The following is a 16,881-nucleotide window of genomic DNA, read 5'->3' on the forward strand; positions in this document are numbered from 1 at the left end:
AGCCTTTATGTATCCTTTTTGTCTGTAATGTGGATTTAAAAATATAATTATGACAATTCTAATTATAAATGTAGTTTTCTGAACATTATTCTCCGGGCTTCTTATTTTAGTTCCTTTTTCAATTTTAGTTTGAATTTTCTTCAGGTCATTTTCTTTTACTAATTTCTTGCAACTTGTGTGACATTTCTTGCTCGTTGCCCCGATGAGCGTACGACTTTAAACTCCATGTGCAATTTATTTTTGTTTTTACTTTTACTTTTAAACATTATTATTTACTATTTACTTAACATTATTACATTATTATTGCTAGACAACATTTTCACTGTTTGGTGCTCTGTTGTATTCTTTTTGCTACTGTATTTCTGGAGCAATCTGGCACAAGAATTTCCTTTGGGATTAATAAAGTTCTATCTTATCTTATCACATCTTATCTCTTAACATTTAACATCCTGTTTTAATATATGCGCACACATGTCAGGAGGTTCATTGGTGCTCAGATAGATAGAAATCGACTTGTGTTCTGTCAAAAACATTGGAAAAAAAGGTAATAAGCAAAATGTAAAAAAAAACAACAAACAAACAAAAACAAAACAAAACAAAAAAAAAAAACATCCTCAAAATTTAATTTAAAAAAAAAAGGCAAAGAAGAGGTGGCCTCTAGCTCAGTGAGTAGGAGGCCGTCCCATGTAGGCTGAGTCCTTTCTGGCTCATGGCCCTTTGCTGCGTGTCATCCCCATTCTCTCTCCCCCTTTCCTATCACTCTATGACTGCACTATAATAAAGGCAATCTTTTTTCTTTTTTTTTTTTATTTAAAACAAAGAAACAAAAACAACAAAGAAAAAAGTAAAATACCTGGAGGAGAAAAACTCTGATAATAACAGTAATTCTGTAAAATAATTTTAAATATATAGTTATGATAATTGTTATAAAACTTTATGAAACACGTCTTGCCAAGTTGCTCATTGCCTTTCCCCTCGTGTTTTTGAAAGATATAAACCAATGCTAAGGTTTCAAAGGGTTAAACAGCTTTTGAAACTGAACACAGCAAAAAACGGATGTTGATCCAAGTTTCAAAGGCTTAAAAAGACAAATATACAGCTTTAATGTGAAGGGGTAGGCCTGCATTGATTGTAAGGAGGGGCGAGTCATGGGCACGTCAAGATTTTATTCAACGAGTCAGTTTAAAATGTTACTGAAGGTAAGGCAAACAAGCTGTATGGTTTTAAATGTAGGCTACGTGAGTCAAACACTGATTGAATTTAATATTAAAGGGGGCAGGGAGTGATGGGAGTCTCTTGGGGGGATTTGAGTCTCTTACTGATGCATCCATCTCCAGCTACTGTGACAGGTTTACTGATACAGAAACTGAGACACTTTAATCCCTGTGATGGTTTATCTTTTTATGTGAGGCACAGGATTAGGTTTAGCTACATTTATTTGCACACACACACACACACACACACACACACACACACACACACGTACAAGAGATTTCTGAAAGCGCCCAGCAACCCCAATGGGATCTAAATCGCAACTTCAATTTAACAAGGCTAGCGAGTCAAAAACAATAATGATTAAAAATAAAACAAAAAGCAAAGCTGTCCTGTAGCTGCGTGTTTCATATTTGGTCACTTGGTGTCAGCATTTCCAACCTCTACATAACCATGACAGTCAAAATCACCCAGTCTCATGGTCGAACACATCAGGAATCCCAGTGTGACTATCAGAGGTGCATATTTAGATCCAGAATCCAGAAAAGTACTAATACAACAATGTATAAATACTCTGTTACAAGTCCTTAATTCAAAATTGTACTTTAGAAGTTGTATTAGCAAAATGTACTTAAAGTATCAAAGCACCAGTACTCCCTCTGCAGAAAAGCCGCCCATGTGAGGGATTTTATTATTATAAATAATATCATTTGACTGTTAATGCTGAGGCGTTGATGTGTAAGCAGCATTCAACAGTTGGAGGCAGCCAGAGGGTCATGAGATGATTAATGGAGCAGGGACGAGGAAAAAACAAAGTCCTGCTTTTAGACACATTTGTATTCATTTGTAAGACTTTGGACCTCAAGTTAGCCTTTTTAAATGAAACTATCATAAATGTTTAGAGGGACAATGTCTCCTTGATAGAACGGCCAACGTCTGAGTTGTGACAATGAACTCCAACAGACGTTTTTTTTAAAAAAAAAATTAATTTAAGGTCTCAGGATCCCAAATGTTTGGCACCATTGTTTTAGTCTTTAACTGTATATTATATTTTATAAGCACACCCATATTTTTTTTATGCAAACATTTAGTTGTAAAAAAAAAAAAACAATATACAAGTACAATAAAAATACAAGTACAATATTTCCTTATAAAATGTTATGGAGAACGAGTATGGAGTAGAATAAAATGCAAATATTGTAGTACTCAATTAAAATACAACTACCTCAAGATTGTACTTAACCCTCTGAAACCTATGCAAATTGGCTTGATTTCTTTAAAAAAAAAAAAGAAGAAAAGAAAGCGATGAACACTTTAACAAGAAATATCCCAAAGAATAAACAAAAACTTGGTAAAAAAAAGGAAATTACCTGAAATTAATAGTAATAATAATAATAATAGGGTAAAAATCTCAAAAAAAGTGCTAAAAATTAAAATACTTTTTTCTGTAACATAGTTTTAAATATATAATTACATTTTTCCCTCTTATTTTTTTTTTTGGATAATATCTGCCGATCCCCCCAACTAATTTTCAGATGACTTCCTTATCACCTTTTACTATTTTTAGTTGTTCGGGATAATATCTTGACAAGTTGCTCATCACATTTCTGAAATAAATCAAACCAATTTTCTCACATTTCTCTGTTTCAAAAGCTAATAAAAGGCATCTGAATGCTGCACAAGAAAACTGATGTTGATCCAGGTGTTAAAGACTGACGTTCACCTATAATGAATGTCATTTTTACCAACCGCTGCCAATAGTCAGATCTTTTTATCAGTTCTCAGTTCATGTAAAGACTTGTTCATGTTGGCAGGAATCATACAAAGGAGATCCAAACCTTGTTATGCAATATGTGAAATATATGCTCCTCTTTGCCTCTCACTTTGTTTGTTTGCATGTGAACCACAGAATTAATGAAGAATGCCCACACAGGATGAAAAACATGTTATTATGAATGATTGCAAAACAAGACTAAAAGCAAGTTCAGCTGGTTTTAGGGGACTGTTGTGATACAATGACATAGACGTTACTGTGCTGACAAACATGGAGCTGATAGCCTAATTTATCCTCCTGTAGCTTTAAAATCCAGATATCTTCAGGGTGACAGCAGAAGTTACATAACCTACTTTTATTGCTCATGTCTCATTGGTGGACGCCAGCCTAACATAACATCACATGGCCATTTCAGTACAGTTAACAGTGGAGGAGTCATATTTCCTTTCCAATTAAATTCAAGGTCTCTGTTGTTCTGCTGAAAAAGATGAGGTCTCTTATCTGGATTGTTTTTATCTTACTGTGTCCAGTTTCTTATCAGAGTAGGAAAAGTCTCTGTAAAGGTAGGTTGCAGCTATAACAGCAAGAGGTGTAAATAGAAGATAACTGGCTTCAGAACAGATCTCAGTGTACTAATGTGACAGTGATTTGCAAAAACATGTTAGTTCTGACACACCTCTCCAGACTTTGATTAACAACCCTGACAAAGTAATTTTCCATTTGTTATTTTTGCCCCCATCTCACATTCTGTGTTAGGGACTGTTTGTTATGTAATGAGAGGTGAAAAAAAGAGAGGCATAACAAATAATACTTTTGCACAGGGAAGAGATTTGTACTTTTTATTTGTCTTTGAGGAGGGACATATGACTTTAAGTAATTGTATTTATTTAAAAAAATCAACCAGAAGCATAGAATAGTGGTATTTGACCAATATCATTTTATTCAACGCGTCTCATTTAAAGTTTCACCAAAAAAAAACACAACAAAAATACAAACATTTGCACAAGCCAGAACCTCTTAAAATATTAAATTATGCACATGCATGACATGTAAGGTTACTGACAAATGTGAATATTTATGGTGTAGGGGAGGTCATGCATTATCACCCAGTCACTCAGGGAGGCTCAGCGAATAATATTTGTAATTTTGGGCAGGGTCAAAGTATAATTAAAAAAGAAAAAGAATGTCACACCCCACCTCCACTGTAAAACAGAGAACGGACCCTTAGTGATTCATATCTACTTCACAAAAGGGAAAATGTTTATGCAGATACTCCAGGGTCTTTGTGTAATAAGTTAATTATATTAATATAGTCAATTAAACAAATTAAACAGAAATATTTTAACCATTATATGAATTCCTGAAATCTCATCTTGACCTAAGTAAGTTTGGTCTGGTTTCCTTATAAATTAAAATATGTAGAAAAAAAAGAAGAAAATTCAGAGAAAGGCTATTAAAATTCCATGTCTGAAAGAGGTGTCATATAAGGAAAGGTTAAGTAAATTACATTTACCAACTCAAGCACAGAGGAGACACAGAGGTGAAATGATTGAGCTTTTTCACAAAATATTATATATCGACTGTGCCTGTCATCCACTTTTGGAATAATAGGCATGATTTAAGAGGGAACTCCTTAAAATTATATCCACTGAGATGTTTCTCTGAAATGAGAATAAAACTTCTTCACACTTTGTGCAGTAAAGTAGGGAATGAGTTTCCAGAGGATGTGGTACAGGCTTCTTAAATTAACTGTTATACTTGATAATTCTGGTAAACAAAGGATATTTTGTAGATTCAAGATTTAAGATTCAAAGTGTTTATTGTCATATGCACAGTATGGAAACATGTTTCCCTGTACAATGAAATTCTTACTTTGCTGTCCACAGAATGCCTAACGTTTAGCAAATATAAAAGAAATATGAAATAGAAATTTAAAAATTTACAATAGAAGAAATTTAGAAATTTACAATAGAAGTAGAAAGAACAGTGCAAATAAAACAGTACAGTGCAAATTCGAACAGTATAAATTTATAAAGCAATTTTGTGATTATTTCTATTTCAGAAAAGTATATTGTGGTGTTTATTTCTTGCATGGTTTGTGTGTTATAGTTGGAGAGTAATACAGTAGGTGTGCAGGTTCTGTAGCCTGTAACAGACAATTTCCATTAAATAAAAAATGTTGTGTGATGCAGACAGAAAAGTGTTTATTTTACACTAAAACCAATGAAGGTCAAGAGGGCCTCCGAGGTTCAGTGTCGCTGTCTTGTTTGCTTGTTTTTGGAGCTTTGCTGCTGGTATATATATAATTGTGCAACAAAGGTGAAGAACAGACCAATAGCGTTTAGCGCGAGCACATGTTCCTACGTCACGGACAACACCCCCGTCCGGCCCTCTGACGTCAATGTTGAGCAGCTCTTGAGTTCAGCGCCGCTCCGCCCTCCGCTGAGAGCTCCGACAAGACACCGGCACGCAGACAGAGAGCACGGCTCAACACCGGGACCATAAAACCGGAGCTCCAGTCTTTATCTTTACATACAAACGCATTTTTTAAAAAAGCCCATATAATTCGAGTATGGTGGCTGCTTGAAAAAAAGAAAAGGATGGCACAGAAAGACACGTTGCTGAATCTCTTCGCCGGGGGGTGAGTCACTTGAATGCCTTACAACTGGAGTAGTTATTAATAACTCCAAGGTTAATGTAACACCAAGAGGTTACCTTGGGTAACACGTATCTTTTCTACATAAGTGCTTACTTTAAATCCTATCTGAAACCAGATATAGATGAATTTCACGAATATTCGGCATCATAGAGCCGTTAGCCAGCATGCTAGCGTGTGTTAGCATAGCACGATATGCATCTATCTCTATGTCCTTACCTAGCTGACTTCATTATCGGGTAAAATGGCTCATGATATGTGAAATTTATTACAGCAGTTTGTATTTGTTTTTATATCTCAAACCAAACCGTAATATGACGTTGTTGTCTTGGACAATGAACCATACGTATGTCTTTCTATTGACCAGCTAGCGCTACAGCCGTGCGGAAGTCCACCTGCTAGCTACCGTTAGCTAGCACAATAGCGCTAATGTTTGTTGTTTTTATTTTGGTCATGGACTTCGCATTCGCGTAGCAATTGATGTATTAGATAATACATGATGTCAGAACTGACACTGTGTTGTACCCAATGACTCTTAGATAGCGGTTCTTGGTTGTCTCGTCGCGGTCTTGGCTGTCCTTGGTGTTATGTAATAGTGTGCCAGCAGCCACAGCGCGAGCAGATCATCACCACACCACCTGAGCCAAAACGGCTATTTTTAATGTTAACCCCGAATAATATTATGTAGCACTGTGATATAACGACGAGCCACGTGGCATTCAATTGGTGTTAAGGTCACATTTGGACAACACTGGCTTATTAAATATGACGCCATTTTACCCTTGAAGTATTATGATGAGTCTTTAGGTTCACGTGAGCTCCCCCTCTGACACCACGATTTCAAAATGTGTAATCAAAAAAATATGCAATGATCTGATGAGGATGTTCACCAATTGTGGTCTTTCTATTGAAAAAATAATCTTTATTTCAAACGTATAAGATGTGAGGAGAAACAGTATGTAAACAAAATCACTCTTAATAGAATATTGAGGGAGCAAGACAGACAGAAAAGGACACATACACAAAAAAAACCTAACCACAACTAAAAGATAAAGACACCAGTCACTTGTGACAAAATGTTCACTTGGAATTTTTGAAGAATTTGAAGAATTTTGTGATGAAGAAAGCTTTGTGTAATTAGACTAAATTTCCCTTATATACAAAGAATGGAGTTTTTTGTGTGTATATTTACATTTGTGACTGTAAAATTTAACAAAAAGTAAAATTACATTGATAAGGAAAAATGCAATAGTATCTTTGGCACAGTAATCATAGCATCCAAACATAATAATTCTGTAGTAAAATCTGAAAGAATATTGTCAACTATAAATTTAGTTATATCTTTGCACAGCACATGTGTAACACAAATGTTACACAAGTATTTTGTTCTGTGGATCAATTTAAATAAAACTTTATCGTTTTTTTTTCGCAGGAACTTTTGTACTTAAAGACCAAACTTTTTTCCATTCAATATGGTGACCAAAGTAAATGTTGCAGCAAGATTACAAAACACATCCTCATGAAACAAAGCCCTTTTTCTGGAGTCAATACTTCTATTAAGGGAAAAACTGTATCTAACGGAGATTGAATGAACATTTTGTTGTAAGATTAATAGTACCCTTCTGCATCGCATTAAAGTGACATGCTTAAACATGCCAAACATGCAGAGAAAACACGTATGTTTACCTCTTAACATTGACTCAGAAAACCAGCAGAACTTGTACAGCAGCCTTTGAAAACAATTCCAAGCGACACCGATATTTAATGCACACAATGTTACATTATTGGTGGGCTTTCAGAGGGCCAAAACTCCTGCACCCTTTCCCCAAATTTCTTATCTTTGGGGTCAGAGGTCACGGCCAGAACAACTCCACAACACATTAATTCAACATTGTTACGTGCGTTTTTTTTGTCAGATTAAGTTGTGCAACACGGAAAAAGTATAAGGAATATCATTAATTCTCTCTATAATTAACCAGTCAAGCACTGGGATAACAATGGATAGTTGATTAATCATCCAGTTAATGGAGAATTAGGACAGGTGTTACTTTTGCTAAGACGTTTGACTCTCTCTGACACAAGCAGTACAGAGGCTTAGTCTAATCTGTTCTAGACTTCTAAGCTTGTCACAGACAAGGTTACAGACAACGTTTATACAGGATGTGAACGGTAAAGAATAAAATAAATGAAAGTTTGTGCCAACATAGGAAGAGTGTACTCTAAAAATAGTCTTTCAACGGGCAAATAATGCTGTATAAGTGCAATTAGAGCATCTGAGCCATAAAATCCCTGTGAGGCAGGTGTTTTGGGTTAACTCTAAGTGTTTCCACCGCAGAGCCCGAGACTGGTTTATGACCATAATTGTTCATTGCACTTGGTCAGTAGTTCCTCAGCTTTGTTATGATGGGAAACACGCTTCTTAGTCAAAGCTGATATAACCAACCTTGCAAATAATAGAACCACTCTGCTTTAAGCAGGTTGGCCACTGTATTACAGTTCTCAGAACATATATATTGTATGGGGATATTGCCGTTGCTCGTTTGTAGGATTTAAAACTTCTTAAGGCCCATAATACTTATTTCTGCCTGTTCAATTTACAGATGTAGTGGTACGGTGGGAGCCATCGTGACATGTCCCCTGGAGGTGTTGAAGACACGGTTGCAGTCCTCTGGCCTCACCCTCCGACCAGTCTTCCAGGTCCACCTGGGCACCCTAAGTGGCACCGGTATTATTCGACCAGGAACTGTTACACCGGGACTGCTGCAGGTCCTACGGTAAGATATCTGTTTGTGTTGTTGTCAGGCAAACAGTGCAGCTGCATGCTGTGTGGGCTGTCCCTTGAGATAATTGGGGTTTTCATCCTGCAGGCAGAGGGACAAAGTGTTCCCTCCGCACAGCTGGAGCACTTTGCTGTTATTTAGCATGTCTCTATAGGGACTGGTGTGATTGTTACTGAGTTTTACCCTGTGAAGACCTCAGTGTTTAAGGCATGTCTTAAGTGTTGACGTCATAAGACATACTTATCAAAATAACCATTTTTGTTTGGAACAATTTTTCTGTGTGGTTTTCGTGATTCAGTCCATACTGCAGACAGCCTGTCATTTGGTTTCTGCTTTCACAGTCTTAACATTCAGGCCTCAAATCCTGTCCCACATAAACTGAGGATTAAGTACATAGTGTCCTGTTCATATTTAGTGTCTTAAACCAGCTGTCTGTGGCAACATAAAACAATCTTTTCCTACAGGGCTTTAGAGATGCACAAAACAAGGTTTCTTTTTTCTTTTTCGGAGTCTTTGAAATATGACTCCTCTTAATTTGGGAGGAACTACAGGCAGCCCTGAAACAACACATTATGTAACAAAACCACAAACTGTTCGGGGCCAAGGGGGAGGAGGGAGGGTTTTCACCAGTGTGCTAGGTTAGTGTTATATTACACTCACAGGGCCAGGGCCACCAACTGAACTGGTCTAGACTGGTCAGCAGTGGCTGTTAAAGTTACATATGTCTAAAGACAATTTATTGTCTTTGAAGAACACACATTTTCTCGTCAGATTGGATTTTATACTTGTTTCTCAACTTACTTTAGCTGATGCAAATTTGTTTTTCAGAGCTGTCAGTGAGTTCTCTTTGCATTTACAGGCTTATATTTACGAAAACTAACTATGGACCATAAACCCTGTGACCTGAAAAAAGGCTATGATTGTGTTTTAAAACTCCTCGTTGAGAAGGGGCGTGGGGTATTCGGGAGAGAGGGGTGGAATGTGTGAGCAGTGTCTGAGAGATGTGGTTTGCAGACACCAACACCAATTGCAGTTGCACTCCTCCCCCTTCGTTGCCCCAGGCAGACCAGACTGTCATCTGGAGACTGAAGTTCACTACTTGTAAAGAGTTAAAAAAAAGAAAAAAAAAGAAAAGAAAAGTGGGAATGTGGCGGACGTGACAAGGCAAGCAACGCAAATGGAACTGGCTTTCATTTATAAACCTAAGCAAAACCAGCTCAAGTGAACAGGAGCGGTCTAACACCTGGAATGATTGCATGAGATGTTATACTCAGAGCCCGGGGTGTTGTCCTAAAAAGACCTTTGCTGTAACATACAGATGGTTAAATATGCACATGAATAAAAGTTTCTAATATATCAGTGTTTTTCATAGTTGTTTTTACTTTTGTTTCAGATCAATCCTAGAAAAAGAGGGACCAAGATCACTCTTCCGTGGCCTGGGGCCGAACCTTGTTGGTGTGGCCCCTTCAAGGTACAGTGAAATGTCACCGAGTGAATCAAAGTGGTGGTTTCGCAGTAGAGTCTGTTGTTTTCATGTGTCAGAACACATGCCTGCTCAGCAAAGAAAACAAAAGAGGAGGAGGCTGTGTTTACATTTTTTGAACTTAAATGGCTGAAAGCATTAACAGGCCATGTAAACAGGAAGCTGTTACCATCGCAACATCTTCCTAGTTTCCCCGCAAGCCTTAGAGTTTTTTGAGTCATCATATTTGGTTTGTGAAGGCCACAGAGTCAGTCAACATGAAGCTTGTAATTGATTCTTAACACATGACACATAAGATAAAGGAATAAGGAAGTATGTTTGTAGTTTCAGTGTCACGGAGTTTAACAGACACAGTGATAAGGCTGGCTGGATAATAAATGGTCTTGTTTAAGTCAAAAAAGTTCAGTGGTGTGTAGGTACACCTTGTAAAGTTTCATTCTCACATTTGCTTTTACTTTACTATCTTCAAAGTCTTCTAAACGACAGTGACATGGTGATTAAAATGAACAGTCTAGAAACATTTGCCAAGAAATGTTGATTTAGACTTTGAGACTCTCGTTCGACTGAAAAAGGTCACGGGTTACATATACTTTCCCCATCGTTAATGAGTAGCCGCTCCGCAATCCTTTTCCCAGTAATTCGACCGGCCCTCCTTTCTACTGGCCAACTTGGATGCGCTCACATTCAGAGCAGCTCTGTGGGCATCAGTGGTGCCCAGTGCTTATTCAGCCCATTCTGGTGCAGTGACAGTTTGTTCCAGAAGCCTAGCAGAGAGAGTGGGCACTGGGGAACAGACTGCTCTGGATACACGCTGTCAAAGGCCAGCACAAGTCTAAATGCAATCAATTGCATAATTGTCCAGCTGTTATGAAACCAAATTCACATTTTGAAAATGCTGTCATATTTGTATCACTTTGTGTTCATCTGTGCACCTGCTTCAGTGTGGAGTTCTCACTAGTTTGTTCTCTGGTGTTTCAGAGCCATTTACTTTGCTGCATATTCAAAATCTAAAGAGATGTTCAATGGGCTGTTCGTCCCTAACAGCGGAGTGGTGCACATGTCCTCAGCTGGTGTTGCAGGTGAGCTGTTATATACATGCAAAGCAGCTGCAAAATGTGTTCCACAGAAATATCATTTCTAAAGCTTTTATGTGTTTGCATACCACGTCAGTAAAATCATAGAATGCCAACATGAATCTTTTTCAAGTCAGTAGTATAGAAGAAACATTATAGGATGGAAAAAGGCCATAGTTATTATAAGACAAGTATATCTGACTTCAGAATACAGATGTTATGTTGCGTTATATATCCTCTGTAATTCCCCTAAGTTAATTAAAGTGCAACAACGACAATATACTTACAACTTTGTTATGAGTTGCATTAAGGGGATGAAATTAATCTTGTGTTTTACTGCAGTGTAAAAACTGAACATGCTTCTTCTGTCCCCCGTCCTCAGCTTTCGTTACGAACTCTCTGATGAACCCCATCTGGATGGTCAAGACCAGGATGCAGCTAGAGAAAAAGTGTGTACCATCTTAATTTCACCTGTCCTCTGTGTACTTATATTTTTAGCTCTGGTATGACTGTGACATTCTGTGTTAGATATTTGTAAAACAATCTGACTTGTTTGGGAGACATTGCGAGTGAAAAGGTACTCTGTATAATGTGACCTTTAACGGAGCCGTCTTCAGTGTCTTTGGGGTTGTGCAGTTTGTGACACTGAGCGTGTGACCCAGCTCCATAAATACTCAGTGCTGACGCGCTGTCCTGCACGCAGAAGAGGAGTCTATATTTACCTTACTGAGTACAGGGCAGTAGTATCATGTGGGGACAGAAACGAGTCTGTCCACTCTTATTTGAAGAACACCTGTCCTGCAGCACAAAATGGAGGCTTTATGAATGACGGAGGAAAAAGAATGAGTAACTTCAAACAAAATTCAGTTACGTTTGTACTAGTCAATCATTCAACCCAGTAAGCAAACTCTTACAGGGTTGAAAGATAACCGATCACTAAAGTATTAATCAGAAAAAAAGAAGATTCCTGATTTGATATAATACATCTTGAAAAAATGCTGAACACTGCTTACTTTTCTAAAAAAATAGAGTTTAAAAAAATGTCATGACTTGAGCCGTTTGTCGGACTTGTCATGCACCTGTAACACGGGATGGACATTGGTTATTTTTGGCTTTTTGTTGATGAGGATTAATTGATAAACACAGGGTTCCCACCGCTATGGAAAACCTGGAAAAGTCATTTAATTCCGCAATTTTGTTTTTTGAGGACTGAAAAAGTCACATTTGCAATTTTTGCAGGTTTTGAAAAAAATCATGGAACTTTTTTTGCATAAAGAAATTGTTAAAGAATATTATTCTGTTGACAACCACATAACAATGTGACATAACGGCAAATTAATTTTTTGTAGCTGTTGAAATTTGGAATTTTATTATGGGTCCTTGAAAAGTCATGGAAAAGTTTTTAAATGTCAGTGAAAATGAATGGGAACCCTGTGATTAAAAGTAGAGAGATGATCATCAGCAGTTAGATTTGTTGTTAGTTTCAATCCCCCCAACCAAATGTGATTTTGGCACTAATGCGCCTGACCTGTGTGACTTTTTAGAGCCAAAGGAGAGAAGAAGATGAACGCACTGCAGTGTGCCCGCTATGTTTACAAAACGGAGGGGATTCGGGGCTTCTACCGAGGCCTGACTGCATCTTACGCTGGCATCTCAGAGACCATGATCTGCTTCCTGATCTATGAGACACTGAAGAAACACCTCGCCGAGAGCCAGCTCTCCTCCCCGAACAGTGAAAAGGAGAAAGGAGCGTCGGACTTCCTGGGTCTGATGATGGCAGCTGCTGTTTCAAAGGGCTGTGCGTCCTGCATAGCATATCCACACGGTAAACATTTAGATTCAGTGTTGGTCTCTTGCAACACAACAACCTATTATCAGGGTGGAGTATTTTTTTTTAAATGACTAATACTGTTTTGTTTTCTGTTTTTTTTTGGTCTCCACAGAGGTAATTCGGACAAGGCTGCGTGAAGAAGGCAGCAAGTACAAGTATTTCTTCCAGACGGGGAGGTTAATAGCGGTGGAGGAAGGCTACGCTGCTTTTTATAGAGGACTCATTCCACAGCTAATTAGACAAATCCCCAACACAGCCATTGTGCTCTCCACGTATGAACTCATTGTCCATCTGCTGGGAGACTCCAAGTGAAGAAAACACTTGAAAGTTCTCGACAAGCGATGGATGGCACAAAAAACCCAAATATCACTGGGCAAGAGACTGTTGAAAACGCAGCACACACAATTTTTGGGTTGTGGTGCTACAGAGACTTTTACGGGGGAACCGAAGCAGGTTGAACTGTTATCCAAAGAGCTAAACGCATTATTTTATTGAAAGCTTGTCATTTAGGAGTTTATCAAAAATATCTGAAGAATACTTGGTACTTATTTAAACTCCAAACCTGTGAAAAAAGGTCATCTTCTTAGAGGACTAGTGTTAAGTTAAATAAATTATTTTATGTTTTTTGTTATTTTATGACAGTGTTTGTTTCCTATTATCAGTGGTAAATGTACCAGCACAATGACTGCACGGTTGACTCTTTTAGTTAATGAAGGGAAATAATTCAGATAAAGTGCTACTAATAGTGCTTTTCCTTAATATTCATGACCACACGGATCATTTTGACATTTCTGTTTCACAACGTGCTGGGTTTGAAGTTGGAATTACAGAGAAATTTGTTATTTTTCATTAATATATATTCATATATTATGTACAGGTTTATCTGTATGTTTTCTTTGTGGGGAAAAAAGATCACCTTTTACAATATAATGAGAACTTGGATGCTTATTTGACCAGTGGCTCAATAAAATGCTCCAAGAAACTTCATCATTTGGTGATTCACCTCAATACTGACGATTCTGTTAATGCAAAAAAATATACATTTACTGTAATATGAGCACAAAGGCAAAGCAGGGTTGCTGCACTGTAAAGATGGAAAAATCAGAGTATATGAGGGACCAGTTGGCTGGTTCTTTTGGATTAATTTAATTAGAAGTTTCTACCTGGTGCTACCATTACGACCTGGCTAATAAGAAATTCACGTTCATCCAGCCTGAAATGCACAATTAAGACTTTCCTTTGCTCTCCACTTGAAACACAAGGTAGTCTGTTGATGCTTTGATTCAATATCAGGATGTGTTTTCTGAGCGTTCTTGTCCACGTGCTGTTAGTTGCAAAGAATGTGTTTTTTTTTTTTCTCAGTGATTCCTGCTTCACGCACAGGCACGGATCTGGAAACAAGTCTTCCTCAAATCATGCCTATAAAAGTTATTCAGCCCCATGAACTTGTTCTATGCTTTATTGTTTTACAATTGAGTAACAGTAGAGCTCAGCTTCTCTGACCTTAAGCAACATAAAGAAAAAAATTTAATAGATTATTTTTTTGCCACCTGCTGAAGGAAATGTGTACATATTGACCGTAAAGGTCCCCTGCTTAGGATTTAGGGGGATATATTGGCGGAAATTAAATCTAAGTATGTTTTCTTTAGTGTATTATCACCTGAAAATAAGAGTAATTACATTTTAATTACCTAAGAATGAGCTGTACTCATTTTTCCGGCATGCTATAGCTCCATGTCTCTACAGTAGCCCAGATTGGACAAATCATGTTTTTAGCATCTCACATTTGCCACCGCAGTTAGAAGCTCATCTGCAATGAGCAGTGTCATTTAATTTGTAATTTTGGAGGCACTGTAATTTGCCTCCCAGTAAAATCCTCCCAAATGTCTGAATCTTAAGCCATCAGAGAAGAAGATATGAGCACACATTAGCAGGTGGACGAGACGCTTGCACCGACAGGCCAAACAGTGTCTTAGAATCACTGATTTTTAACGTGAACACTTCACTCACTGTTTTTATGGGGTTTTAATCAATTCGGTGCATATGTGTTGCTGAGGAGGATACTTTAATGGATAATTTGACACCGGAAAATCTTCTTGAACAATGAATGCTGAAGGAAATCTAACCAGGAGAAGTTTCACCTGGTTGCAGTCTGCAATCCTCACTTCTAGATGCCACAGATCTACGGAAATATGACACACTGTCCCTTTAAGTACAAAATATACAGTCCTAAACCAGGCTAGATAATAGGTCTGTTCTTGTTTTGCACATCTAGTTTAATATTTGTCCCCGCTCTTTGTATACCTGATCATGGCCTGTCAGGCTGCACAGATTCCACAAATTCTGGATCGGACTGAGCTCCGGACTCTGAGCCTGTTTGTACCTGGTAATAACATGAGTTTTAGATCCGAACACAACTGGACAGCGATGGCACATTGCTGTTCAGACCTGTGTCTATCATGTCTCTCTAGCTGACCACTTGTATTTAGACTTTGTTAGTGCCCTGCCTTACAGTTATTACAGGGTTCCCTCAGATCTTTAAAAAGTCTTAAAGGGCATTTAATTAATCTGAATGTAAGCCATTAATTGTTATGAATGTGAATGTGAATATGAATGTTATGCCTTAAATCAATCTTTCAAAAGTCTTAAAAAATTGGGTGACATGAGAAGTAGGATTTTATAAATTGTTTTTTTCTGATGTTGCATTGTAATTTTTCATAATAATTGGTAACATTCATTTGTTGTTAAATCATTTACCAAAAATCTCTTCTTAAGCTCATCATGATGGGATCCAGGCAGTGGTATCTCACATGTAGAGTGGAATAAACAAAATCGCCAAGAAAACCAGCCAACAAATGGCAGATATTTCCAACTTCGGTTTGTAAACTAAATAATTATTATAATATGTTCATTGTCTTCCATGTCTTCCACTCTTAAAAGGGATTTTTTTTAGTATAGATTATCTAAAGTTTTTACAGGACAAAAAAATATCATGTGTTATGTTAATGGATGTATCTTTACAACTGGAGATATCAGTCAGCAGAATTAAACACGTCTCCTACAATAGGGCAAAACAATGGACACTCACGCCATGACCCCACCCCCAGTGTATTGATAAAAACCATAAAAACTGCCTGGCTATAACAAGTAACTAGGCACTGCCATGTAAAATAATTAGCAAATGTAATCATAAATAAATGTGACAAATCGCCATAATTATTACTACTGGTTCTAGTATTACAGTGTACAAGTGTATGGCATAATTATGTGGTATACTGTATATCTGTTGTTACTTAGGATAAATAATATGATATAAAATGGACTTAGTTGTCTAATTTTTTTTTTTTTTTCAGATGGGGGACTCGGCGGATTTGGTCCCCCTTAACAATGACTCAGTGGCCACGGCCTCGAGTCATGCAACACTTTCTCCGACTCCACATACAATGGGTAAGTTATAGATCATTAACAAACTGTCACCAAAACAACCAGCATGTCCTGAACTGATGACGCTGTCCTTGTTGGGGACACATTATGACACACTGAAGTTTACATTACAAAAGATATGTGGTCCAACATGTCCAGGCCTAAACAGAGCCTGAGAATTTGGTCATTTTTAGGACTCTGACATCGTTGCTTTGAAGCCTTTGTCTCCCAAGTCACAGTTCTCTTTCAGTCTGAAGCAAGTTCAAGGATATCTTTGTTTTTTACAGGTTTAATTTTTACCCTCTGCCCTTACTGCCTCTCTGGGCCAAGGTTTGCCTTAAAGGAAGTATCTGCTCATGATGACTCACAGTCAATCACAGACACAAATGAAGTACTTAAAATGCACGATACACGATACATAAAAGGCAGGAAAGCAACCTCATCCACAGGAAAGCTTAGTCATCTCTATCAGGAAATATAAATGGGGAAAAAAGGCTTCGAGGCATCTATTGGGTTTGTCACTCGGTGTGTGATATAATTTCACAACTCATACATGAATCAACAAGAATGTCCTCTGCTAAATGTGGTTTTGGGTTGATTCATCCACATTATTCTCCCCAACCGGGAAGAACTGGCTCATAAACAAAAT

General features: G+C 37.6%; 1 protein-coding gene across 1 annotated transcript; it reads left to right on the forward strand.

Annotated features, from left to right (window-relative positions):
* Window positions 1–5,426: 5,426 nt before the first annotated feature.
* slc25a33 (solute carrier family 25 member 33) lies at window positions 5,427–14,250 on the forward strand. Its single transcript, XM_042491750.1, has 7 exons — window positions 5,427–5,627; window positions 8,243–8,416; window positions 9,816–9,893; window positions 10,884–10,984; window positions 11,361–11,427; window positions 12,523–12,803; window positions 12,922–14,250. Exons 1-7 carry the CDS (start codon window positions 5,587–5,589, stop codon window positions 13,119–13,121), a joined length of 942 nt encoding a protein of 313 aa, XP_042347684.1. The 5' UTR covers window positions 5,427–5,586; the 3' UTR covers window positions 13,122–14,250.
* Window positions 14,251–16,881: the final 2,631 nt, after the last annotated feature.

Source organism: Plectropomus leopardus, chromosome 8, assembly GCF_008729295.1.
Source record: "Plectropomus leopardus isolate mb chromosome 8, YSFRI_Pleo_2.0, whole genome shotgun sequence".
NCBI lineage: Eukaryota > Metazoa > Chordata > Actinopteri > Perciformes > Serranidae > Plectropomus > Plectropomus leopardus.

Bases quoted from the DNA above. Each gene is read 5' to 3' on its own strand.
- slc25a33 (XM_042491750.1), top strand. From the start codon at position 5,587: ATGGCACAGAAAGACACGTTGCTGAATCTCTTCGCCGGGGG. The intron at 11,428-12,522 runs GTGTGTACCATC...GTGACTTTTTAG, and splicing joins AGGATGCAGCTAGAGAAAAA to AGCCAAAGGAGAGAAGAAGA. The intron at 12,804-12,921 runs GTAAACATTTAG...TGGTCTCCACAG, and splicing joins CTGCATAGCATATCCACACG to AGGTAATTCGGACAAGGCTG.